Source organism: Oncorhynchus masou, chromosome 23, assembly GCF_036934945.1.
Source record: "Oncorhynchus masou masou isolate Uvic2021 chromosome 23, UVic_Omas_1.1, whole genome shotgun sequence".
Classification (NCBI taxonomy): domain Eukaryota; kingdom Metazoa; phylum Chordata; class Actinopteri; order Salmoniformes; family Salmonidae; genus Oncorhynchus; species Oncorhynchus masou.
The window spans coordinates 60,916,994-60,944,105 of NC_088234.1; the positions used below are offsets into that span (position 1 = coordinate 60,916,994).

The window sequence follows — 27,112 nt, forward strand, 5'->3', positions numbered from 1 at the left end:
CATACAATGTGTGACACGAGACAAAAAATATATATTTCTATAAAATCATAAGGTCTATCTATACAAGCTCCAGACAGTATGCTGTGTTATGTGGGGAGAATAACGTATGCAGAATATGGAGAGAGGATATCAAATCCTCCTGAAATCAAAAGTGTGTACCTCAAATGGCACCCTATTCCCTAGATCATTCCCTAAATATAGGGAATAGGGTGCCATTTGGGATGCATTCAAAGTCATGCTTCTGCAAAACCGTAATGGAACCCATTTAGCAGCCAATGATATCCTTCCCAGCCAATGATCCCCCCCTCCACTCCACTCCGCTAGCCTCTGCCCAACCAGAAGCACATCCAATGGGTTTATAATCTCTCTCCAAGACTCTTGAGGCAGATTCAATCAAAAGCGCACTGCTGGGGAAAAACCGGCTCAGGGTAAATAATCACATTATTTTATAAACGGTCTGTTTTTATTTGTTTACTGAAACGCAACTGTTCAGGTTTTCTCACAGTGCGAGTTTGATTTGGCCTCTGTGGTCATACGAACATTCAGATGGAGAGGTGGTGATGTAGGGATGAGCGTAATGACAAACGGTCAGATGCTGGAGCCAGAGAAGGATGGAGGGAGTGAGGGATGGAGGGAGGGAGGTTAACTACCTGAGTCACTCTGACATCTCCTGCAGGTGTTGGTTTCTGTAGGGTTCAAATTACACATTTTACTGGGGAGGGAGGGGTTAATCACGAACAAAACACAAAATGCAGCAGCAACAGTCAAGTTAAAGGTGCAGTCTGCAATTTATGTGTCTTGTCTCCCTGTGTATGTGCCCACAGCACCAAACCCACAAATAATCGAGGCTCAAAGAAAACACACACAAAACAAAAACTAAATTAGGCCCGCTTTGGCAAAAAACCTGGGCTCATGCCAATCCCTCGCAAAGACCCTTTCCTTCCGCCCCACAGGGTCAGTAGACTTCACATCTCCAGATCATAATATGCATTTTGCCGTGAATACCTGACCCCAAAAAGAGCTGCAGAGAGGGAGAGTCATGGTGGATGATGCACTATGTAGAAAAAGAAAAAGAACTCCTGCACAACACGACTTATTGTGGTTGACTTCAATGCTCTTGAGAGGGTATAGAGATAGGATAAATCATACTAGTTTCCAGATTACAATGCAGCCTAGCGTAGTGTGCTCACGCACGCACGCTTTCTCAACCACACACTTGCTCGCACGCACTCACACACACTTATACTGTAAGGATTCTTTTTTAAATAGAATATTTTTTTTTCAAACAATACAAAATAAAACATACACATACAAACACCAACATACTGACGCACAACAACTGGAGGTTTCAGTGGTTAGAACACATTACATGGATAGGATTTACACTATCCTGAGGCTCGTCCAAAATAGGATTTTCCTGTGTTTTATTTATACAATACCAGTTTATTAGGTACTCACATTTAGTACCATTCGTTGCTCAATTGGTATCAAGGGACCTAACGTGTGCCAGAAAAACATTCCCCACCAACCTGTACCAGACAGGATGTGTCCAAATCCAGACAAAAGTACACCACCAACCTGTACCAGACAGGATGTGTCCAAATCCAGACAAAAGTACACCACCAACCTGTACCAGACAGGATGTGTCCAAATCCAGACAACAGTACACCACCAACCTGTACCAGACAGGATGTGTCCAAATCCAGACAACAGTACACCACCAACCTGTACCAGACAGGATGTGTCCAAATCCATACACCAGTACACCACCAACCTGTACCAGACAGGATGTGTCCAAATCCATACACCAGTACACCACCAACCTGTACCAGACAGGATGTGTCCAAATCCATACACCAGTACACCACCAGCCTGTACCAGACAGGATGTGTCCAAATCCAGACAACAGTACACCACCATCCTGTACCAGACAGGATGTGTCCAAATCCAGACAACAGTACACCACCATCCTGTACCAGACAGGATGTGTCCAAATCCAGACAACAGTACACCACCAACCTATACCAGACAGGATGTGTCCAAATCCAGACAACAGTACACCACCAACCTGTACCAGACAGGATGTGTCCAAATCCAGACAACAGTACACCACCAACCTGTACCAGACAGGATGTGTCCAAATCCAGACACCAGTACACCACCAGCCTGTACCAGACAGGATGTGTCCAAATCCAGACAACAGTACACCACCAGCCTGTACCAGACAGGATGTGTCCAAATCCAGACACCAGTACACCACCAACCTGTACCAGACAGGATGTGTCCAAATCCAGACAACAGTACACCACCAGCCTGTACCAGACAGGATGTGTCCAAATCCAGACAACAGTACACCACCAACCTGTACCAGACAGGATGTGTCCAACCACAATTCATTGGACTGTTTTTCTACTCCTCAGTTGTCCAGTGTTGGTGATCGCGTTTTCACTGGAGCCACTTCTTCTTGATTTTAGCTGATAGGTGTGGACACCGTTGTCTGGACACCGTTGTCTGGACACCGTTGTCTGGACACCGTTGTCTGTTTGTGGCCCGCCTGTTAGCTTGCATGATTCTTGCCATTCTCCTTCGACCTCTCATCAATGTTTTCGCCCATAGGACTGACGCTGACTGGGTGTGTTTTGTTTGTCTCACCATTCTCGGTAATCCCTAGACACTCTCATGCGTGGAAGGTCGAAAGGGGGGGGGGTTCTGAGATACTGGATCCCGCATGGCTGAAACCGACAATCATACCACACTCAAAGTCGCTTAGGTCACTTCTTTTTCCAATTCTAACATCCAATCAAACAGTAACTGAATGCCTGTCTTATATAGCAAGCCACGGCCACGTGACTCACTGTCTGTAGGAGCGATCCGTTGTCGTGGTGTACCTAATAAACTGGCCACTGAGTGTATTTCCACACTGTGATGTTGGAATAATAATGTTAAATTGTACAAATGATGAAAAGACCATCCTGAAATTGTTGCCTGTTTTGGTGGGTACCAGGCGGTAAATAAGTTGAAATAATAAATAAGAATAAGAAAGAGAGTTCCAAATTCCTGTTTGTCCCTCCCACTCAGACCAATCCTAGACCGTCCTAGCAAAATTCCTGTTTGTCCCTCCCACTCAGACCAATCCTAGACCGTCCTAGCAAAATTCCTGTTTGTCCCTCCCACTCAGACCAATCCTAGACCGTCGTAGCAAAATTCCTGTTTGCCCCTCCCACTCAGACCAATCCTAGACCGTCCTAGCAAAATTCCTGTTTGTCCCTCCCACTCAGACCAATCCTAGACCGTCCTAGCAAAATTCCTGTTTGCCCCTCCCACTCAGACCAATCCTAGACCGTCCTAGCAAAATTCCTGTTTGCCCCTCCCACTCAGACCAATCCTAGACCGTCCTAGCAAAATTCCTGTTTGCCCCTCCCACTCAGACCAATCCTAGACCGTCCTAGCAAAATTCTTGCTTGAGAAATTTCTCTTCAATAAGAAGCCAATTTTGTATTTTTTCTTTTTTACCATTTTGATTAGAAACAATCACAGAAAGGTACTTATTCTTTACACAGAAAGGATTTTATATTGACATAAATCATCTGCATTGGGACTTTAAGTCAGTGTCCTAGGCTTCTTACAGAAGAGGAAATGGCGCACACACACACACACACACACACACACACACACACACACACACACACACACACACACACACACACAAAAGCTCTGAGGCTCTGAGTCAGTGTCCTAGGCTTCTTACAGAAGAGGAAATGGCGCACACACACACACACACACACACACACACACACACACACACACACACACACACACACACACACACACAAAAGCTCTGAGGCTACTGCCAGTGGTTTGAGCACATTAGATATACAGGAAACAGACACGGTGCAGCTCAACAGATCAACAGTGTTCACTGGGAACTACACCCTGTCTTACTGAATCACCCACTGTCCTCCCAGTACACAACCTTACTGTCCTCCCAGTACACAACCTTACTGTCCTCCCAGTACACAATCTTACTAGTTGTGCAGGCACTGTCCTCTCAGTACTACACAATCTTACTGAATGGGTAGACAGTCTCTCTGATGCAGAGCTCAGGTCAGTGAGTCAAACTGTGGCCCAAGTGTGTGTGCCTGTGTGTGTGCGTGTGTGTGTGTCAAACTGTGGCCCAAGCAGGTCAAGCCCTTGTCAGCTGATGTCTAACGCCTGTCCTGTGCAGTGCTGCTAGGCTCTAGTCACGCTCTCAGACATACAGTACCAGTCCAAAGTTTGGACACACCTACTCATTCAAGGGTTTTTCTTTGTACTATTTTCTACATTGTAGAATAATAGTTAAGACATCACAACTATGAAATAACAAATATGGAATCATGTAGTAACCAAAAAAGTGTTAAACAAATCAAAACATATTTTAGATTCTTGAAAGTAGCCACCCTTTGCCTTGATTACAGCTTTGCACAATCTAGGCAAACTCTCACAACCAGCTTCACCTGGAATGCTTTTCCAAATGTCTTGAAGGAGTTCCCACATATGCTGAGCACTTGTTGGCCTCTTTTCCTTCACTCTGCTGTCCAACTCATCCCAAACCATCTTAATTTGGTTGAGATTGGGCGATTGTGGAGGCCAGTTCATCTGATGCAGCACTCAATCACTCTCCTTCTTGGTCAAATAGTCCTTACGCAGCCTGGAGGTGTGTTGGGTCATTGTCCTTTTGAGAAACAAATGATAGTCCCACTAAACGCAAACCAGATGGGATGGTGTATCGCTGCAGAATGCTGTGGTAGCCATGCTGGTTAAGTGTGCCTTGAATTCTAAATAAATCATAGGCAGTGTCACCAGCAAAGCACACCTCCTCCCCCATGCTTCACGGTGGGAACCACACATGCGGAGCTCATCCGTTCATCTACTCTGCATCTCACAAAGACACAGCAGTTGGAAAAAAAATCTCTAATTTGGACTCATCAGACCAAAGGACAGATTTCTACCGGTCTAATGTCCATTGCTCGTGTTTCTTGGCCAAAGCAAGTCTCTTCTTCTTATTGGTGTGCTTTAGTAGTGGTTTCTTTGCAGCAATTTGACCATGAAGGCCTGATTCACGTAGTCTCCTCTGAACAGTTGATGTTGAGACGTGACTGTTACTTGAACTCTGTGAAGCATTTATTTGGGCTGCAATTTCTGAGGCAGTAACTCTGATGAACATATCCTCTGCAGCACAGAGGCAACTCTGGGTCTTCCTGTGGTGGTCTTCATGAGAGCCAGTTTCATCATAGCGCTTGATGGTTTTTGCGACTGCACTTGAAGAAACTTCCAAAGTTCTTGACATTTTTCCGTATTGACGGACCTTCATGTCTTAAAGTAATGATGGACTGTCGTTTATTTTTGCTTATTTGAGCTGTTCTTGCCATAATATGGACTTGGTCTTTTACCAAATATGGCTATCTTCTGTATACTACCCCTACCATGTCACAACACGACTGAAGGCACACATGGTAAATGAAATGCATTCATGAAGCTGGTTGGGAGAATGTGAAGAGTGTGCAAAGCTGTCATCAACGCAAAGGGTGGCTACTTTGAAGAATCTCAAACAAATCAAAATCTATTTTATACTTAAACATGTTTGGTTACTACATGATTCCATATGTGTTATTTCATGGTTTTGATGTCTTCACTATTATTCTACAATGTAGAAAAAGTACAAATAAAGAAAAATCCTGGAATGAGTAGGTGTGTCTAAACTTTTGACTGGTACTGTATATATCCACCCACTAGAACAGAAAATGTACTACATTTCTCATAATCTTATATAATGAATCACACTCATTTTGTAGTGCTTTAGGATATTACACTGTTGCATTTAAATAGTGGAAGCACACATTGATGAGTTTTAAAACGTGGAGAGAAGAAATTCTAATTCCAAAGTTTCTAATCAATGAATCCATCCATTCTAGTCAGACTAATTATATTTATGCTCTCAGACTCAAAACACTCATTATATCATGAGCAATAGCAGGGGACCCTACTTATATCAGACTGGGATTGTCTAACACACAATCCCACATGCACACTTGCAACCACAGACGTCACCGAAACATGCAAACATACAAATACCTTCTTCAAGCAGACAGCTCAACCCAGATACAGTGCCCACACACACACACTCCATTCATTCACTTTGGTTCAGTGCATCCCCTCAGCTGGTTATAAGCGGTTTTCAGACACACGTGGGTCTCGGAAGACGATCATTTCCCTCAATAGTGTGCAGAGAATTCCAATAAAAAAAGCTGAAATGAGTCTGACATCTGGCATTTGACACACACTCAATTTGTAAAATTTCACATACTATAAAACTTTATTTTTTCCGCACACCTAAAATGCCTAATATTTATAATTCAAGTCAGAGTATTCACACACGCAGGCGCACACACACTGCTCTCAGACTTACCCAGAGTCAAGCAAAGTCTCAATGTGTCTCATGTCATTTCCCACACAGCACAGAGAGAGAGAAAGCTCTGATGTCAGAACAACACTAGACCAGTGGCAACGGTTTCACTTATTCCTTCTTTCATCTCTTTCCTCTGCCCTTACTTTTATCTTTCACTCTGTTGTTGATCTCTCTGTCTCACTCTCTCTCATGCGCACGCGCACGCTCTCTCTCTCTCTGGTTCTCTCTCTATTTCCTGTCCAGTGTCGGCACAATGCTCGTCTATTATTCAGAAGCTGTCTCCCGGTCTCGTCGGCTCAGCCAATCAGAGAGATCGCTCAGTAATAATGGGTTACAGCCTCCAGCTGTACCTGCTATCAGCTCCAACTCACTCCACAGATGACAGGATGCAGGGAGAGAGGGAGAGGGGAAAGAGAGAGGGAGCGAGAGAGAGAGAGAGAGAGAGAGAGAGAGGGGGGGAAAGAGAGGGAGAGAGAGAGAGAGAGAGGGGAAAGAGAGGGAGAGAGAGAGAGGGGAAAGAGAGAGAGAGAGAGAGAGAGAGAGAGAGAGAGAGAGAGGGAGGGGGAAGAGAGAGGGAGAGGGGAAAGAGAGGGAGAGAGAGAGGGAGAGGGGAAAGAGAGGGAGAGAGAGAGAGAGGAACAAAAGAGAGGGAGAGGGGAAAGAGAGAGAGAGATACACAACTCCTCCTCACCTATGTTGTGTGGTGCTGTTATTGATGCCTCCTGTTTTTATTCGCTAGTGATCATTGCACTGCCCCCTGAAGCTCCCATCACACACACGAACAGGCACGTATATAAGTATAGACACACACACTCTCTATCTCTCTCACACACACACACACACACACACACACACACACACACACACACACACACACACACACACACACACACACACACACACACACACACACACACACCTAGAGGGTGAAGGAGAAGAAAATGCAGCCGGCTCACATTACTGACTTGCAGATGTGGGTGGGACACAACATGCTAGACAGACTGTTCCCTGGCCAAAGGCCAGCACATCAGAGACAGAGAGAAAGAAAGATAGAGGGGAGAGAGAGAGAGAGAGAGAGAGAGAAGAGAGAGAGAGAGAGTGGGGAGAGAGATAGAGAGAAAGATAGAGAGGGAGGGAGGGAGAGAGAAAGAGAGAGAGAGAGGGGAGAGAAGGGGGAGATAGAGAGAGGGGAGAGAGAGAGATAGAGAGAGAGGGATGAGGAGACAGAGAGAGGATAGAGAGAGGGGGGGAGTGATGGGAGAGAGAGAGGAGAGAGAGAGAGATTGCAAGCAGGTCTACAGAACACCATCATTGACACACGGAGGTCTGATGCAGCATTTCACTGTAAAGTACTGTGTGAAAAGTGCAAGTTCTGCACTGAAGGAGTAAACGCTGTAATATCACCTCTTTGCACGTTTCCTCCACAAAAGAGAGACCAACCAGGTCCGCACTGTTCTACAGGAGTTCAGCTAAATTACTTTTTACCAATGAATCACCTAATGTTAAAAATTAGAACATCATAATCACATTAAATATGTATTTTCCTCCGTACACATCTGTTTCAGGGGTTTTACTAGTTTGAAAAGTTAACAGTACTTTTATGTTGCAAAGAGATTTCATCATCAACATCTAAGGAGCAAAGCTTAGTGTCAGAGGAGACCTCTTACAGACCCACATGTACACTATATATAGTTGTATAGCAGCATCTGGTTAATAATGCAGTGGCAGGAATGCTCTCCCCCTACCTCTCTCTCCCTCTCCCCCACCTCTCTTTCCCTCTCCCCCACCTCTCTTTCCCTCTCCCCTACCTCTCTCTCCCTCTCCCCCACCTCTCTTTCCCTCTCCCCCACCTCTCTTTCCCTCTCCCCCACCTCTCTTTCCCTCTCCCCCACCTCTCTCTCCCTCTCCCCCACCTCTTTCTCCCTCTCCCCCACCTCTCTCTCCCTCTCCCCCACCTCTCTCTCTCTCTCCCCCACCTCTCTCTCTCTCCCCCCACCTCTCTCTCTCTCTCCCCCCACCTCTCTCTCCCTCACCTCTCTTTCCCTCTCCCCCAACTCTCTCTCCCTCTCCCCCACCTCTCTCTCCCTCTCCCTCTCTCTCCCCCCCCTCTCTCCCCCACCTCTCCCCCCCACCTCTCTCTCTCCCCCCCCCCCACCTCTCTCTCCCCCACCTCTCTCTCTCCCCCCCCACCTCTCTCTCCCCCCCACCTCTCTCTCCCCCCCATCTCTCTCTCCCCACCCACCTCTCTCTCTCCCCCCCCACCACTCTCTCTCTCTCCCCCACCACTCTCTCTCTCCCCCCCCACCACTCTCTCTCTCCCCCCACCACTCTCTCTCTCTCCCCCCCCACCACTCTCTCTCTTTCCCCCACCTCTCTCTCTCTCCCCCCACACCTCTCTCTCTCCCCCCACACCTCTCTCTCTCTCCCCCCCACCACTCTCTCTCTCCCCCACCTCTCTCTCTCTCCCCCACCTCTCTCTCTCTCCCTCACCTCTCTCTCTCTGGCTCAGCAGTAATTAAATAGTCTAGAAGGTTGATTGGGTCAGTAACAAAGGAGACACTACCAGTTTGCCTTACACAGCTACAGGGAAAAGATCACTTACAGAGTGGGGGGTAGAGAAAGGGTGAGTGTCTGAAAGACAGAGCTAAAGAGGGAGAGAGGATGAGATAGAGAGAGGAAGAGAGAGATAGAGAGAGTGTGTCTGTGTACGTACATGAGCATGTGTCTACATACACTACCTGACCAAAAGTATGTGGACAACTGCCCGTTGAACATCTCATTCCAGAATCATGGGCATTAATATGGAGTTGGTCCCCCTTTGCTGCTATAACATACTCACTCTTCTGGGAAGGCTTTCCACTAGATGTTGGAACATTGCTGCAGGGACTTGCTTCCATTCTGCCAAAAGAGCGGGCGATTAGGCCTGGCTCACAGTCTGCGTTCCAATTCATCCCAAAGGTGTTCGCTGGGGTTTTGGTCAGTTCGTCCACACTGATCCCGCCAAAGCATTTCTGTATGGACCTCACTTTGTGTACAGGGGCATTGTCATGCTGAAACAGGAAAGGGCCTTCCCCAAAATGTTTCCACAAAGTTGGAAGGAACAGAATGTCATTCTAGAATGTCATCGTATGCTGTAGTGTCCCGAACTATGAAAAACAGCTCCAGACCATTAATCCTCCTCCACCAAACGTTACAGTTAGCACTGTGCATTGGGGAAGGTAGCGTTCTCCTGGAATCCACAAAACCCATATTCGTCCGTCGTACTGCCAGATGGTGAAGCGTGATTCATCACTCTAGAGAACGTGTTTCCACCACTAAAGAGTCCAATGGAGGAAAGCTTAACATCACTCCAGGCCACGCTTGGCATTGCGCATGGTGATCTTAGGCTTGTGTGCGGCGGCTCGGCCATGGAAACCCATTTCATGAAGCTCCCAACGAACAGTTCTTGTGCTGATGTTGCTTCCAGAGGCAGTTTGGAACTCGGTAGTGAGTATTGTAACCGAGGACAGATGATTTTTATGTGTGATTTTATACACCTGTCAGTAACGGGTCTGGCTGAAATAGCTAAATCCACTAATTTGAAGGGGTGTCCACATGCCTTTGTATATATAGTGAATTTGTGTGCGTTTACACAGAATGTGTGTTGTGTGTGAGTTACTGCCTGCCTCACACTGGACGCGATCTGCCACTGATGACAGGCTGGATTGGTTGCCTTCCCTGACGTGCGACAGCAGATTGCCCAGTGAACATGCTATGTTGATTTACTCAGTGCTGTCAGCATTCCACAGCCCTGCCTGGCCTGCCTAACATTCTTTACGTCTGAGACCAGAGAGGGGGACGTGAGTGAAGGGACTCTCCCAACTAACACAGAACCCTGGCCAACTCTCTCTCTGTCCCGTTCCAACTTCCTAACACTCTTCTCCCTTTCCACTCCAAACCAGCTAAATCTCTCTCCCTTTCCCCCTATTTCACAACCAAGTTCATGTACACTCTCGCTCTACCTCTCTAGGAGAGTTACACCCTTGGACAACAGTCTCTCCCTTGTCCCAAGTTATATATTTTCCCAACCCTCTATTTCACTAGTGTGTCAGTGGTTCAGTGCTGACACAAAACTGAGCGAAATCAGACCCCAATATGGCAGCCAGCGTAGAGACGACGGTGATATATTTGTGACAAGCAGTAGAGAGAGAAACCGGAGGAGAGCTCTGCTCTCTCTCACTTCAGTGCTTTATACAGTCACTCAGCTGTATGTGTAGATATATCTCTGAGTAGTGTCACATTTGTTAGAGGGTAAAAGAAAGTAGCAATATGTAGCACTGCTGTTCTTTGCTAACTTGGCTGCAGATTGCAAACTCAAGCTACTGTATGCAGGAACTGAAACTTTGGCTGCATACTTGCAGTCTCCTGATCTCTCCATATAGTCTACTACTTCCCCTAAACCCATGAGACAGTTTGTTGTGGTAGCGATGTGAATAAGGTCATGTAGTCGATTCAAATTCAATCCCTGAATGAGTGATATCAATCAAATACTACTCTCTTGCAAAACAGTGTTGTCAATATCAATAACTTTGTATTATTTGTATGGTTTTCTTTATTTAATTTAAGGGGAATAAGAAGAAACAAGATCCTGCATCTTTTTATGACCTTTAGTAACCTCTACCAACAATCTCACAACTGTTGACATTGTGCTGTACTGTAATAGGCTAGTAGTCACCAGCCTCCATGTTATGCCAAGACTTGTTGAAAGAAGTCCGACATAAAGCATTTTAAAAAACACAATCCTCCTCGGTCACACCTTGAAATGAACCCAAGAACAACTCCAAACTCGCCCCTCTCAGGAATTCAGAAAAGTAGCTGTCTGAAATGTTTCTACACCCAAATGTGTAAGCAGTGAGGATTACGAGCGAGAGGTGAGAATGTCTGTGGGGGCTGTCATTTTGAGGGACACTGTTGTGTTTATTGAATGTCACAGAGACAGCTTCAGGGAAAGGTGGACCAAATATAATAGAGGTGAATGATTGACTGACTGCTGCCACCAGAAAGGAACCAAGAACCAGTTTGGTAACCCTAAATATTCACTGGTCAGCACTGTATGAAACCTAGATGATGCTCTGTGCCTTCGGTCTATCCACTTCCCCTTGTAGGCCCGTCTGAGGGAAACTATAGCTAGCTAGCAAATGAGTCAGTCAGATGTGAGGAATGGGATTAGGGTTAGCTCTGGTCTTTGTAACAATTATCAGGGACGTTGCTAAGCGCACCCTACACAGTCTGCAGGTAATCCACAGCAATGACTAAAGTCTAGCTACAGATAGGTAATCCACAGCAATGACTAAAGGCTAGCTACAGATAGGTAATCCACACCAATGACTAAAGGCTAGCTACAGCGAGGTAATCCACAGCAATGACTAAAGGCTAGCTACAGATAGGTAATCCACAGCAATGACTAAAGGCTAGCTACAGCTAGGTAATCCACGGTACAGCAACTGCTAGAGGCTAGCAGCTAATGGCTAACTGCAGATAATGATGCTGTCATAGCACCAGCTAGTGGTTAACTGTAGGAGGATCTTGCATTTCAGACTGCTAGTTAGTTTTTTCTAGGTGGGCTACAATAAGGCAATCGCACACTGAAAGCAATTTAAATTGCAATCCCAATCTCTGCTGAAGCGTATTGCATGGTAAAACTTGCAGACCCCTAGGTTTCCTGCAGCATAATACAGCCATTACAAATAGAGGTAAAGTTAACATTTGCAAAATGTTAAATATCTGGCATTTGCATTAATACTTGACCTATAAGTGTGCAGACAATTTCTTTGAACATCTCTTCTGTAATAACCGTCCTGTCATTGATCAGCCTACAGAGTCGAGCTGGAGAACCAGGCTGCCCCCCCCCCCCCCAGAGACGGCCAGAGTTGATCCAAGACTCTTGCTCTCTGTCTGGGCTCTCATGTGACAGATGTGGGGCCCTATATTGCCAGCCTGGCTGTCAGGGGAGTGTGCCGGGGCTGCACTTAATGCGGGCGGAGACACACACATACAGGTCGGGCTGGTGCATCCTCTCTTCCAGCCTCACATAGTCGCCTTAAGAGTGTCTGTGTGTTTTTACTGCGTCTATTTCCCTCTTGTCTGGTTCCTCAGACAGACGTCCTTGCGTCCCGAGGTAAGATGGATGCTGGCTGGCTGAGTGGGACCAGTCTGAGTCCCATCTGCCACACATGGGACTCACATCCACACACTCCCTCTCTCCCTTCCTTTATCTCCCATGTATAATTCCCTTCAGTATATTTCCCATTTGTCTCCATCAGTTCTAAGCTTTCCTTCCTCTGAAACCCATTCTCAGTCTGCGTCCCAAATGGCACCATCTTCTCTTAGTCCAGTTCTTTTGACCTGGGCCATAGGGAATAGGGTGCCATTTGGGACACATCGGGCCCAGGTCAAGGCCAAGGCCAGACTCTCTTTATTTGATCAGAAGGCTTTGAGATGATTCTAACTATAGACCACACAGTCCAACCTGAGCCCAGGACGACAATCACATTTGACCATCAATACAGTTACAGGGGAAGGAACAGGCCTTTCCATATAAACTAACGTCTGTCTGTCTGTCTGTTTGGGTTCCTTCTAACAGGAGGATCAACCACAAAGGAAAGGTACTTTTTCTAGATGACTTACATGAGAAACAGTTGTTTTTGAAAATGCTCTCTAAGGATGAGCACAGAGGCAAATGAGAGATGAAATGGGAAAAGTAATTCTGTTGTGTATTGGTTCCAACATGCTGGAAATAAACTCCCAAATATTTACCCAAAAAACAAGCCAATTCCATTCCATTAGAACCACAAAAACGTTCAAGGTAACCATGGTTACTCAAAGTTCTTTCAAACACCCCTTTATCTTTATTCTGACCTGGTGTGGCTTTGTCAGGCGTTTCTCCACACCCCTCTACCTCCAACCATCGATCCATCCATCGCACTCCCTCCCTTGCCCCTGCCTGTCCAGATTTCACTCAGACAAATGGACACTCTGGAATACAGTGTGGTATGGATCGGAGGAATTGGATTTGAAAGTCAAAGTGTCTGAGAACAGCATTACTGTAGTGTGTAGTGTGTGTTGTGCGTGTGTATGTATGCGTGTGTGTGTGTGAATGTCTATATGTGTGTGTATGTATGTGTGTGTGTGTGTGTGCGCACATGTGTGAATGTCTATGTGTGTGAATGTCTATGTGTGTGTATGTGATTGTGTGTGTGAATGTCTATGTGTGTCTGTGTGTGTATGTGCAGAGATGGTTGAGTTGACTAGTTTCTGTGAGAATGCCTATCATCGGGACAGCTCTTCTCAACGGAAGACAGAAATGAAGAAAACCACAGAAGCCCTGAAACATGACCATGGCTGTGTTCCAAAAGGCACCCTATATAGTGGGCTGGTTTTGACCAGGGCCCATAGGGTGTCATTCGGGATGCATCCCATGTCTGTAACCAGGAAGTGATCAGACAATCTTCGAGCGACAACAATCGACGTTATCAACTAATACTGAGAACAACACACACAAAACGGCCTCCGGAAATGTTCAAACATTGCGCAGTGGAGTTCAACAGTAGTTATGTCCTATGTTCCTAGCCTGCACCTCATCATGAGACGGGTAACAATTTATTTTACAATCCTGTTTCACCTGGGTGGTGTTCATTTGGCACCAAGCGGAAGAAAACAAAATGCAACAGGACGGGACTACCTGGATTTGTCCAGTAAGAAATGCTCATGTTCGTTTTCCGTTGTGTGCCCTAATGAACATGACCTTTGTAGTTCCCTAATATTTCGTCAGTGATGATGGTGTCTCTTACCTGCAGACTTGGGCGTGAATTTGTCTCTGTTAGCAGCACAAACAGCCAGCAGCCTGTAGCCTAGGTCCAGGTCAAAGCCTTGTTGGGCTGCAACACGACTCACCACCTAGAGAGAGGGAGGGAGAGAGATGGGATGGAGGGGAGGGAAGGTAGGGGAGGGAGGGAGAGGGGAGGGAGAGGTAAGGATGGAGGGGGAGAGAGGTAGGGATGAAGGGAGGGAGAGAGAGAGAGAGAGAGAGAGAGAGAGAGGTGGTAGGGCGGGAGGGAGGGAGGGATGGATGGAGGGAAAGAGAGGGGAGTGAGGGAGGGTGGGAGGGAAAGAGCAGGGAGGGTAGGGAGGAGGAGAGGGAAAGAGCAGGGAGGGTAGGGAGGAGGAGAGGGAAAGAGCAGGGAGGGTAGGGAGGAGGAGAGGGAAAGAGCAGGGAGGGTAGGGAGGAGGAGAGGGAAAGAGCAGGGAGGGTAGGGGGGAGGAGAGGGAAAGAGCAGGGAGGGTAGGGGGGAGGAGAGGGAAAGAGCAGGGAGGGTAGGGAGGAGGAGAGGGAGGGAGGGTAGGGAGGAGGAGAGGGAGGGAGGGTAGGGAGGAGGAGAGGGAAAGAGCAGGGAGGGTAGGGAGGAGGAGAGGGAGGGAGGGTAGGGAGGAGGAGAGGGAAAGAGCGTAGGGAGGAGGAGTTGAATGGAGGAAGGGAGGGAAGGGAAAAAAAGAGGTGAGAACAGAAGAGAAAAATCAAGTCATAATAACAACATGGTGGTGGTGATAATAGTTGTACTATTTCACACGTGTACAGGTGTGTATTATACTCATGTGTGAATTGGAAATGTGTTTTTTTGTATATCCCAACTCCAACTCTGAGACACCCTCGGAGAGTGAGGTTACGGCCAGGGTCAGCCATTATCAACAGCAACCCTGGGGCATAGGTTAAGTGCCTTGCACAAGGGCACATCGGCAGATTTGTTCAACTTGTTGGCTCAGGGATTCGAACTAGCAACCTTTTGGTTACTGGCTAACCGCAAGGCTTTCTGCTGTCCCCAGCAGTAACCAGAACACTCCCCTACTCAATACAGCATTATCAACTCGGGAAGTATTTATGAACATATTCAGTGCACTCTAAAGGGAACTGTACCATTTTCAAACTCACTTCTAAATGCTAGCCATGGTTGCCTTAGTGACCAACTTCTCCAATTTCCTGCTCTCTACTTATGCAGGAAATATCTCTGAAGACACTAGTTATATAAAAGGCAATTTGGAGAAGTCTTTACTTTCTAAAGCAGTCCAATGAAATATATCTATCTAGATTCTACAGGAATAAATAATATATGCAAAATCATTAACAACAGCAATGAAACAGGCCAGTATTTAAGTGGTGTTGATATTTCATTCCAAGTGGGGTATTGATCAATATTAGTACAGTACTCCCTTGACTAGCAATAATAGGCATATGTGCAAGAATGAATAAACGAGCATACACACGCATGCGCTCGCACACACACACACACGCTCTCCCCGTGGGCAGTAGAATGCAGGAAGCAGACCTAACTATACAGACGGAACTATTCACTGTAGTCTTAGGGCTACAGACCATCAGTACTGAGGAATATAAAATATATCATAGAAATATATCATATATTTCTCTCTCATTGACAGCCTTGTCTCCTCTCCTGCGAACTCAGACTGTGTATACTGCAGAGAAGAGGAAAGTAGGTTGGTTTTTGGATATCTCTATGTGCATATTTCAAAAGTTTACAGTCAGCTTCAGTACAATATTTTAGTGTCTGCATTTATCATGAAAGCACAATACATAGTTCCCTGACTCTCCAAACTGTTATCTTACGCCCACTAAACTGTTATCTTATACCCACTAAACTGTTATCTTATACCCACTAAAATGTTATCTAATGCCCACTAAACTGTTATCTTATGCCCACTAAACTGTTATCTTATACCCACTAAACTGTTATCTTATGCCCACGAAACTGTTATCTTATACCCACTAAACTGTTATCTTATGCCCACTAAACTGTTATCTTATGCCCACTAAACTGTTATCTTATACCCACTAAACTGTTATCTTATGCCCACTAAACTGTTATCTTATGCCCACTAAACTGTTATCTTATGCCCACTAAGCTGTTATCTTATGCCCACTAAACTGTTATCTTATGCCCACTAAACTGTTATCTTATACCCACTAAACTGTTATCTTATGCCCACTAAACTGTTATCTTATGCCCACTAAACTGTTATCTTATACCCACTAAACTGTTATCTTATACCCACTAAACTGTTATCTTATGCCCACTAAACTGTTATCTTATGCCCACTAAGCTGTTATCTTATACCCACTAAACTGTTATCTTATGCCCACTAAACTGTTATCTTATACCCACTAAACTGTTATCTTATGCCCACTAACCTGTTATCTTATGCCCACAAAACTGTTATCTTATGCCCACTAACCTGTTATCTTATACCCACTAAACTGTTATCTTATGCCCACTAACCTGTTATCTTATACCCACTAAACTGTTATCTTATGCCCACTAACCTGTTATCTTATACCCACTAACCTGTTATCTTATGCCCACTAAACTGTTATCTTATGCCCACTAAACTGTTATCTTATACCCACTAAACTGTTATCTTATGCCCACTAACCTGTTATCTTATGCCCACTAACCTGTTATCTTATGCCCACGAAACTGTTACAGTGCCTTGCGAAAGTATTCGGCCACCTTGAACTTTGCGACCTTTTGCCACATTTCAGGCTTCAAACATAAAGATCTAAAACTGTATTTTTTGTGAAGAATCAACAACAAGTGGGACACAATCATGAAGTGGAACGACATTTATTGGATATTTCAAACTTTTTTAACAAATCAAAAACAGAAAAATTGGGCGTGCAAAATTATTCAGCCGCCTTAAGTTAATACTTTGTAGCGCCACCTTTTGCTGCGATTACAGCTGTAAGTCGCTTGGGGTATGTCTCTATCAGTTTTGCACATCGAGAGACTGACATTTTTTTCCATTCCTCCTTGCAAAACAGCTCGAGCTCAGTGAGGTTGGATGGAGAGCATTTGTGAACAGCAGTTTTCAGTTCTTTCCACAGATTCTCGATTGGATTCAGGTCTGGACTTTGACTTGGCCATTCTAACACCTGGATATGTTTATTTTCGAACCATTCCATTGTAGATTTTGCTTTATGTTTTGGATCATTGTCTTGTTGGAAGACAAATCTCCGTCCCAGTCTCAGGTCTTTTGCAGACTCCATCAGGTTTTCTTCCAGAATGGTCCTGTATTTGGCTCCATCCATCTTCCCATCAATTTTAACCATCTTCCCTGTCCCTGCTGAAGAAAAGCAGGCCCAAACCATGATGCTGCCACCACCATGTTTGACATGAACTTCTGGAGAGAGTTTGCTGCACTGAAAGTAAAGGGGCTGAATAATTTTGCACGCCCAATTTTTCAGTTTTTGATTTGTTAAAAAAGTTTGAAATATCTAATAAATGTCGTTCCACTTCATGATTGAGACTTGATTACACACAGGTGGATTGTATTTATCATCATTAGTCATTTAGGTCAACATTGGATCATTCAGAGATCCTCACTGAACGTCTGGAGAGAGTTTGCTGCACTGAAAGTAAAGGGGCCGAATAATTTGATTTGTTAAAAAAGTTTGAAATATCCAATAAATGTCGTTCCACTTCATGATTGTGTCCCACTTGTTGTTGATTCTTCACAAAAAAATACAGTTTTATATCTTTATGTTTGAAGCCTGAAATGTGGCAAAAGGTCGCAAAGTTCAAGGGGGCCGAATAATTTCGCAAGGCACTGTATATGAACAGAGCCCATACTATTAGAGGACTCAGAGGGGGTACAGACCCCATACTATTAGAGGACTCAGAGGGGGTACAGACCCCATACTATTAGAGGACTCAGGGGAGGTACAGACCCCATACTATTAGAGGACTCAGAGGAGGTACAGACCCCATACTATTAGAGGACTCAGGGGAGGTACAGACCCCATACTATTAGAGGACTCAGAGGAGGTACAGACCCCATACTATTAGAGGACTCAGAGGAGGTACAGACCCCATACTATTAGAGGACTCAGAGGAGGTACAGAGCCCATAGTATTAGAGGACTCAGAGGAGGTACAGACCCCATACTATTAGATGACTCAGAGGGGGTACAGACCCCATACTATTAGAGGACTCAGAGGAGGTACAGACCCCATACTATTAGAGGACTCAGAGGGGGTACAGACCCCATACTATTAGAGGACTCAGGGGAGGTACAGACCCCATACTATTAGAGGACTCAGAGGAGGTACAGACCCCATACTATTAGAGGACTCAGAGGGGGTACAGACCCCATACTATTAGAGGACTCAGAGGGGGTACAGACCCCATACTATTAGAGGACTCAGAGGGGGTACAGACCCCATACTATTAGATGACTCAGAGGAGGTACAGACCCCATACTATTAGAGGACTCAATGGAGGTACAGACCCCATACTATTAGAGGACTCAGAGGAGGTACAGACCCCATACTATTAGATGACTCAGAGGAGGTACAGACCCCATACTATTAGAGGACTCAGAGGAGGTACAGACCCCATACTATTAGAGGACTCAGAGGGGGTACAAAACCCCATACTATTAGAGGACTCAGAGGGGGTACAGACCCCATACTATTAGAGGACTCAGAGGGGGTACAGACCCCATACTATTAGAGGACTCAGAGGGGGTACAGACCCCATACTATTAGAGGACTCAGAGGGGGTACAGACCCCATACTATTAGATGACTCAGAGGGGGTACAGACCCCCTACTATTAGAGGACTCAGAGGAGGTACAGACCCCATACTATTAGAGGACTCAGAGGAGGTACAGACCCCATACTATTAGAGGACTCAGAGGAGGTACAGACCCCATACTATTAGAGGACTCAGAGGGGGTACAGACCCCATACTATTAGAGGACTCAGAGGGGGTACATTCCCCATACTATTAGTGGACTCAGAGGAGGTACAGACCCCATACTATTAGAGGACTCAGAGGAGGTACAGACCCCATACTATTAGAGGACTCAGGGGAGGTACAGACCCCATACTATTAGAGGACTCAGAGGAGGTACAGACCCCATACTATTAGAGGACTCAGAGGGGGTACAGACCCCATATTATTACTCAGAGGAGGTACAGACCCCCTACTATTAGAGGACTCAGAGGAGGTACAGACCCCATACTATTAGATGACTCAGAGGAGGTACAGACCCCATACTATTAGATGACTCAGAGGAGGTACAGACCCCATACTATTAGAGGACTCAGAGGAGGTACAGACCCCATACTATTAGAGGACTCAGAGGAGGTACAGACCCCATACTATTAGAGGACTCAGAGGAGGTACAGACCCCATACTATTAGAGGACTCAGAGAGGGTACAGACCCCATACTATTAGAGGACTCAGAGAGGGTACAGACCCCATACTATTAGAGGACTCAGAGAGGGTACAGACCCCATACTATTAGAGGACTCAGAGGAGGTACAGGGGCGGCAGGGTAGCCTAGTGGTTAGAGCATTGGACTAGTAACCGGAAGGTTGTGAGTTCAAACCCCCAAGCCGACAAGGTACAAATCTGTCGTTCTGCCCCTGAACAGGCAGTTAACCCACTGTTCCCAGGCCGTCATTGAAAAAATAAGAATGTGTTCTTAACTGACTTGCCTGGTTAAATAAAAGGAAAAAATTAACTTGTAAGTCGCTCTGGATAAGAGCGTCTGCTAAATGACGTAAATGTAAATGTAAATGTACAGACCCCATACTATTAGAGTACTCAGAGGAGGTACAGACCCCATACTATTAGAGGACTCAGAGAGGGTACAGACCCCATACTATTAGAGGACTCAGAGAGGGTACAGACCCCATACTATTAGATGACTCAGAGGAGGTACAGACCCCATACTATTAGAGGACTCAGAGAGGGTACAGACCCCATACTATTAGAGGACTCAGAGAGGGTACAGACCCCATACTATTAGAGGACTCAGAGAGGGTACAGACCCCATACTATTAGAGGACTCAGAGAGGGTACAGACCCCATACTATTAGAGGACTCAGAGGAGGTACAGACCCCATACTATTAGAGGACTCAGAGGAGGTACAGACCCCATACTATTAGAGGACTCAGAGAGGGTACAGACCCCATACTATTAGAGGACTCAGAGAGGGTACAGACCCCATACTATTAGAGGACTCAGAGAGGGTACAGACCCCATACTATTAGAGGACTCAGAGAGGGTACAGACCCCATACTATTAGAGGACTCAGAGAGGGTCAGAGTATGTGAGCGGAGCTGAGCAGTCAGAGATCCCACTCGCGTCTTTTTCAAATGCTCCGCTAAAAACTGCTCCTCACTCACAGGGAAAATAAGGATGCTTCAAATTCGCTCCATTCATTAAAATCACAAATAAACCAACATCCATCTCTTTCTTTGACTAACTGGACCTATCAATTGACTTTTAAGTATCGAAACCAAACTATATGGATTTGAATGAAAATTATTTGAATAAACATGAAAATGTGAATGTAAGAAGCACACATTATTTCAAATAGTCTACATGTCACATTAAACAGCATTTAAACACTCTAAATAGGTCAGGAGCCAGACAGGGAGCATGAGAAGGAACAAAAATGAATTATTTAGACTATATTATTTCAATTATTTCAAGGCTATAGACTACAAACAAATACATTGTGAAGCATTTGCAAGTGTGACACACTAGGCTGGCAGGAACAATTAGTACTCAGCATTTAAACAACATTTTGTTGTATCATAGCGTATAAACTACACATATAGGTTGTGATTTACTTAGAATTAAATACAAATTAAATTAAAAAGCCTTATTATGCTCCATCTACAGGGCCTTTGAATTCATTCTTAGAAACATTAGTTTGGCCGGAGTCTGTGGTTTCAGGCCCATGTGATGGTGCCTGGAGAGCAGGCCAGTAGCGGAGAATACCCTCTCAGCGCTTCAGGGCCACTGCGGATGCCGAACACCCTTTGGGACGCTCTTGCCAGGCTGGGCAGGGATGTGGTCGTTTTATTATATTTCTATAGCTAGGCCTAAAGGATTTGAGGTAAAATGACCCTATCAAAACAGAAAGCTACTTGAAAGATGTAAAATGCCAGGCCTATTGGGCCAAAATCAATGATGGTCAATTGTACAGATAATAGAACGAAAATGAACAAAACTTTTAAGATATATGATTTTTTGTTCATAAATACTTTGCTACAATGACACACTTAGCTAGCTACCCACCTCATTTCTGTTAGCATGTGCACGTGTAAGTACACTATCATGCTTTCGGGACACCTGCCTTTTCTGACCCCATAATGATTCTTTAATTGTGGACACTTCAGAGGGGTTGGGATAAATGCGGAAGACACATTTCAATTGAAGACATTCAACTGACTAGGTATCTCCCTTACCTTTGTATCACCACACTCCCTCTCTTGCCCTTGGTCCTCATCTTTGTTAGTCACCTTGATTTTTCACCTGGGTGTTTTATCAGTTTCCTTATGAAAATATTTAGAATACTAGATGACAGTAGCTAAAGCAAGAGTCTATAGCAGCACACAAGTAGACTACAAATGCATGCTGGGCCGGTCGTGTCCTGAGGTCGTGAAGTGACTGCTACTGGAGAGAAATTGGAGCTGAGAAGGCCGACGCTCCAGCCTTTGGGAAACTGTCTCAAAGCTTCAATCGCTCACCTGCTCTGCTCCGCTCACATACTATGGAGGGGGTACAGACCCCATACTATTAGAGGACTCAGAGGGGGTACAGACCCCCTACTATTAGAGGACTAAGAGGGGGTACAGACCCCATACTATTAGAGGACTCAGAGGGGGTACAGACCCCATACTATTAGAGGACTCAGAGGGGGTACAGACCCCATACTATTAGAGGACTCAGAGGAGGTACAGACCCCATACTATTAGAGGACTCAGAGGAGGTACAGACCCCATACTATTAGAGGACTCAGAGGAGGTACAGACCCCATACTATTAGAGCGACTCAGAGGGGGTACAGACCCCATACTATTAGAGGACTCAGGGGAGGTACAGACCCCATACTATTAGAGGACTCAGAGGAGGTACAGACCCCATACTATTAGAGGACTCAGAGGAGGTACAGACCCCATACTATTAGAGGACTCAGAGGAGGTACAGACCCCATACTATTAGAGGACTCAGAGGAGGTACAGACCCCATACTATTAGAGGACTCAGAGGAGGTACAGACCCCATACTATTAGAGGACTCAGAGGAGGTACAGACCCCATACTATTAGAGGACTCAGAGGAGGTACAGACCCCATACTATTAGAGGACTCAGAGGAGGTACAGACCCCATACTATTAGAGGACTCAGAGGGGGGTACAGACCCCATACTATTAGAGGACTCAGAGGAGGTACAGACCCCATACTATTAGAGGACTCAGAGGAGGTACAGACCCCATACTATTAGAGGACTCAGAGGAGGTACAGACCCCATACTATTAGAGGACTCAGAGGAGGTACAGACCCCATACTATTAGAGGACTCAGAGGGGGTACAGACCCCCTACTATTAGAGGACTCAGAGGAGGTACAGACCCCATACTATTAGAGGACTCAGAGGGGGTACAGACCCCCTACTATTAGAGGACTCAGAGGAGGTACAGACTAGAGGTCGACCGATAAATCAGAATGGCCGATTAATTAGGGCCGATTTCAAGTTTTCATAACAATCAGAAATCGGTATTTTTGGGCAACGATTTTTTTATTTATTTTTCATATACCTTTATTTAACTAGGTAAGTCAGTTAAGAACACATTCTTATTTTCAATGACGGCCTAGGAACGGTGGGTTAACTGCCTCGTTCAGGGGCAGAACGACAGATTTTCACCTTGTCAGCTCGGGGGATCCAATCTTGCAACCTTACAGTTAACTTGTCCAACGCAATAACTACCTGCCTCTCTCTCGTTGCAGTCCACAAGGAGACTGCCTGTTACGCGAATGCAGTAAGCCAAGGTAAGTTGCTAGCTAGCATTAAATTTATCTTATAAAAAAACAATCAATCATAATCACTAGTTAATTACACATGGTTGATGATATTACTAGATATTATCTAGCGTGTCCTGCATTGTATATAATCTGACTGAGCATACAAGCATACAAGTATCGAAGTATCTGACTGAGCGGTGGTAGGTAGAAGCAGGCTCGTAAACATTCATTCAAACAGCACTTTCGTGCGTTTTACCAGCAGCTCTGTGCGTCAAGCATTGCACTGTTAATGACTTCAAGCCTATCAACTCCCGAGATAAGGCTGGTGCAACCGAAGTAAAATGGCTAGTTAGCGCGCGCTAATAGCGTTTCAAACATTACTCGCTCTGAGCCTTGGAGTGGTTGTTCCCCTTGCTCTGCATGGGTAATGCTGCTTCGATGGTGGCTGTTGTCGTTGTGTTGCTGGTTCGAGCCCAGGGAGGAGCGAGGAGAGGGACGGAAGCTTTACTGTTACACTGGCAATATTAAATTGACAATAAGAACATCCAATAGTCAAAGGTTAATGAAATACAAATGGTATAGAGGGAAATAGGTTATAATTCCTATAATAACTACAACCTAACACTTCTTATCTGGGAATATTGAAGACTCATGTTAAAAGGAACCACCAGCTTTTATATGTTCTCATGTTCTGAGCAAGGAACTGAAACGTTATCGACCGATTAATCGGTATCGTTTTTTTGGGTCCTCCAATAATCGGTATCGGCGTTGAAAAATCATAATCGGTCGACCTCTAGTACAGACCCGATACTATTAGAGGATTCAGAGGGGGGTACATTCTATATGGTAGTCTTTTTATCGTAACCATTAAGAAGCTTTAATACTGACTTACAGATGAACATTGACACTACACACACTAGGCCTACAGATGCTATCCCTGGAGACAACATTCTGAGAAAAAAATGTCTCTCTCAATTTGTGTGCATGCAGCCATGCGTTTGTGCGTGTGTGTTCTCCCACACCTGCAGCAGATTTGTAGGACTCTGGCCTGCTGCCCAGATCAATAAGAAGAGGCTGTAGAACAGGAGAGGTCGGCCAGGGGTCACTGACTACGATGTGCGTGTGCGTGTACACGCGTGTGTGTGCACAGACAGTGAAGCGTGACTGCAGCTTTAACCTCTGTCACTGGCCCCTGACGGCCGAGCAGCTGCCTAACTTCACCGTTGCTAACAGTAACCGTAACCATGACTGAGGGCTGTGATTGGTTGACACGGCAAATGGAGGGCTGTAATTGGCTCTTAGATGTAATGGAGACCTGTGATTGGCTGAGACTGTCAGCCGGGGTCTTCTTACCGTTAGGCATCCCATGAGGCTTTGTTCGAAAGGTCTCTGGAAGGCTCGGGGGTCTCCGCACCAGTCCAGCAGCTCTGTCGCTGCGGTGTGGAAGTTGGCCGGGTTCTGTAAGTGCTGTCGGAAAAACGAGAGATAAACTGGCTGTTAGAAATATCTCACTAAATATATCTGAAACCATATCATGATGTATTGTCATCATTATGTAGACAGGGGGCTATTTTAGGAGGAGAGATGGATGAAGAGAGGAGGGTCAGGAGAGATGGATAAAGGGTATAGGTTATATACCCACAATGCAGCAGAGCAGAGCCTGAGTGGGCATTGCCGGGAAGGAGCGAGGGTCCTTACATGGTCATGCAGACATATAAGGCATAAACCCCTTCTCTTCTCAGCCTATTCTCCTGACCCCTGACCTGCTAAAGGTATAACCCCCTTCTCTTCTCAGCCTATTCTCCTGACCCCTGACCTGCTAAAGGTATAAACCCCTTCTCTTCTCAGCCTATTCCCCTGACCTGCTAAAAGTATAAACCCCTTCTCTTCTCAGCCTATTCCCCTGACCTGCTAAAGGTATAAACCCCTTCTCTTCTCAGCCTATTCTCCTGACCCCTGACCTGCTAAAGATATAAACCCCTTCTCTTCTCAGCCTATTCCCCTGACCTGCTAAAAGTATAAACCCCTTCTCTTCTCAGCCTATTCTCCTGACCCCTGACCTGCTAAAGGTATAAACCCCTTCTCTTCTCAGCCTATTCTCCTGACCCCTGACCTGCTAAAGGTATAAACCCCTTCTCTTCTCCGCCTATTCTCCTGACCCCTGACTTCCTAAAGGTATAAACCCCTTCTCTTCTCAGCCTATTCCCCTGACCTGCTAAAGGTATAAACCCCTTCTCTTCTCGGCCTATTCTCCTGACCCCTGACCTGCTAAAGGTATAAACCCCTTCTCTTCTCGGCCTATTCTCCTGACCCCTGACCTGCTAAAGGTATAAACCCCTTCTCTTCTCGGCCTATTCTCCTGACCCCTGACTTCCTAAAGGTATAAACCCCTTCTCTTCTCAGCCTATTCCCCTGACCTGCTAAAGGTATAAACCCCTTCTCTTCTCAGCCTATTCTCCTGACCCCTGACCTGCTAAAGGTATAAACCCCTTCTCTTCTCAGCCTATTCTCCTGACCCCTGACCTGCTAAAGGTATAAACCCCTTCTCTTCTCTTCCTATTCTCCTGACCCCTGACCTGCTAAAGGTATAAACCCCTTCTCTTCTCAGCCTATTCTCCTGACCCCTGACCTTCTAAAGGTATAAACCCCTTCTCTTCTCAGCCTATTCTCCTGACCTGCTAAAGGTATAAACCCCTTCTCTTCTCAGGCTATTCTCCTGACCCCTGACCTGCTAAAAGTATAAACCCCTTCTCTTCTCAGCCTATTCTCCTGACCCCTGACCTGCTAAAGGTATAAACCCCTTCTCTTCTCAGCCTATTCTCCTGACCTGCTAAAAGTATAAACCCCTTCTCTTCTCAGCCTATTCTCCTGACCCCTGACCTGCTAAAAGTATAAACCCCTTCTCTTCTCAGGCTATTCTCCTGACCCCTGACCTGCTAAAGGTATAAACCCCTTCTCTTCTCAGCCTATTCTCCTGACCCCTGACCTGCTAAAGGTATAAACCCCTTCTCTTCTCCGCCTATTCTCCTGACCCCTGACTTCCTAAAGGTATAAACCCCTTCTCTTCTCAGCCTATTCCCCTGACCTGCTAAAGGTATAAACCCCTTCTCTTCTCCGCCTATTCTCCTGACTCCTGACCTGCTAAAGGTATAAACCCCTTCTCTTCTCAGCCTATTCCCCTGACCTGCTAAAGGTATAAACCCCTTCTCTTCTCCGCCTATTCTCCTGACCCCTGACCTGCTAAAGGTATAAACCCCTTCTCTTCTCAGCCTATTCCCCTGACCTGCTAAAGGTATAAACCCCTTCTCTTCTCTTCCTATTCTCCTGACCCCTGACCTGCTAAAGGTATAAACCCCTTCTCTTCTCAGCCTATTCTCCTGACCTGCTAAAAGTATAAACCCCTTCTCTTCTCAGGCTATTCTCCTGACCCCTGACCTGCTAAAAGTATAAACCCCTTCTCTTCTCAGCCTATTCTCCTGACCCCTGACCTGCTAAAAGTATAAACCCCTTCTCTTCTCAGGCTATTCTCCTGACCCCTGACCTGCTAAAAGTATAAACCCCTTCTCTTCTCAGCCTATTCTCCTGACCTGCTAAAGGTATAAACCCCTTCTCTTCTCTTCCTATTCTCCTGACCCCTGACCTGCTAAAGGTATAAACCCCTTCTCTTCTCAGCCTATTCTCCTGACCCCTGACCTGCTAAAGGTATAAACCCCTTCTCTTCTCAGCCTATTCTCCTGACCTGCTAAAAGTATAAACCCCTTCTCTTCTCAGGCTATTCTCCTGACCCCTGAC

The 27,112-nt window shown here is 45.7% G+C and overlaps 1 protein-coding gene across 12 annotated transcripts in view; it reads right to left on the reverse strand.

Moving 5' to 3' along the window:
• Positions 1 to 27,112, reverse strand: part of LOC135511151 (zinc finger MIZ domain-containing protein 1-like) — a 274,149-nt gene that overhangs the window by 31,945 nt on the left and 215,092 nt on the right. For 9 of the 12 annotated variants that reach the window (XM_064932731.1, XM_064932728.1, XM_064932729.1 and 6 more), the window contains 2 exons: positions 24,674 to 24,787; positions 14,278 to 14,383 (listed from right to left, as the gene is read on the reverse strand). In XM_064932731.1, coding sequence (XP_064788803.1) covers positions 14,278 to 14,383; positions 24,674 to 24,787 — 220 coding nt within the window. Of the gene's footprint in view, positions 1 to 650; positions 855 to 6,448; positions 6,879 to 7,139; positions 7,333 to 14,277; positions 14,384 to 24,673; positions 24,788 to 27,112 lie in introns of those variants that run through there. The other 3 variants (XM_064932737.1, XM_064932736.1, XM_064932735.1) reach the window with 3 other exon arrangements.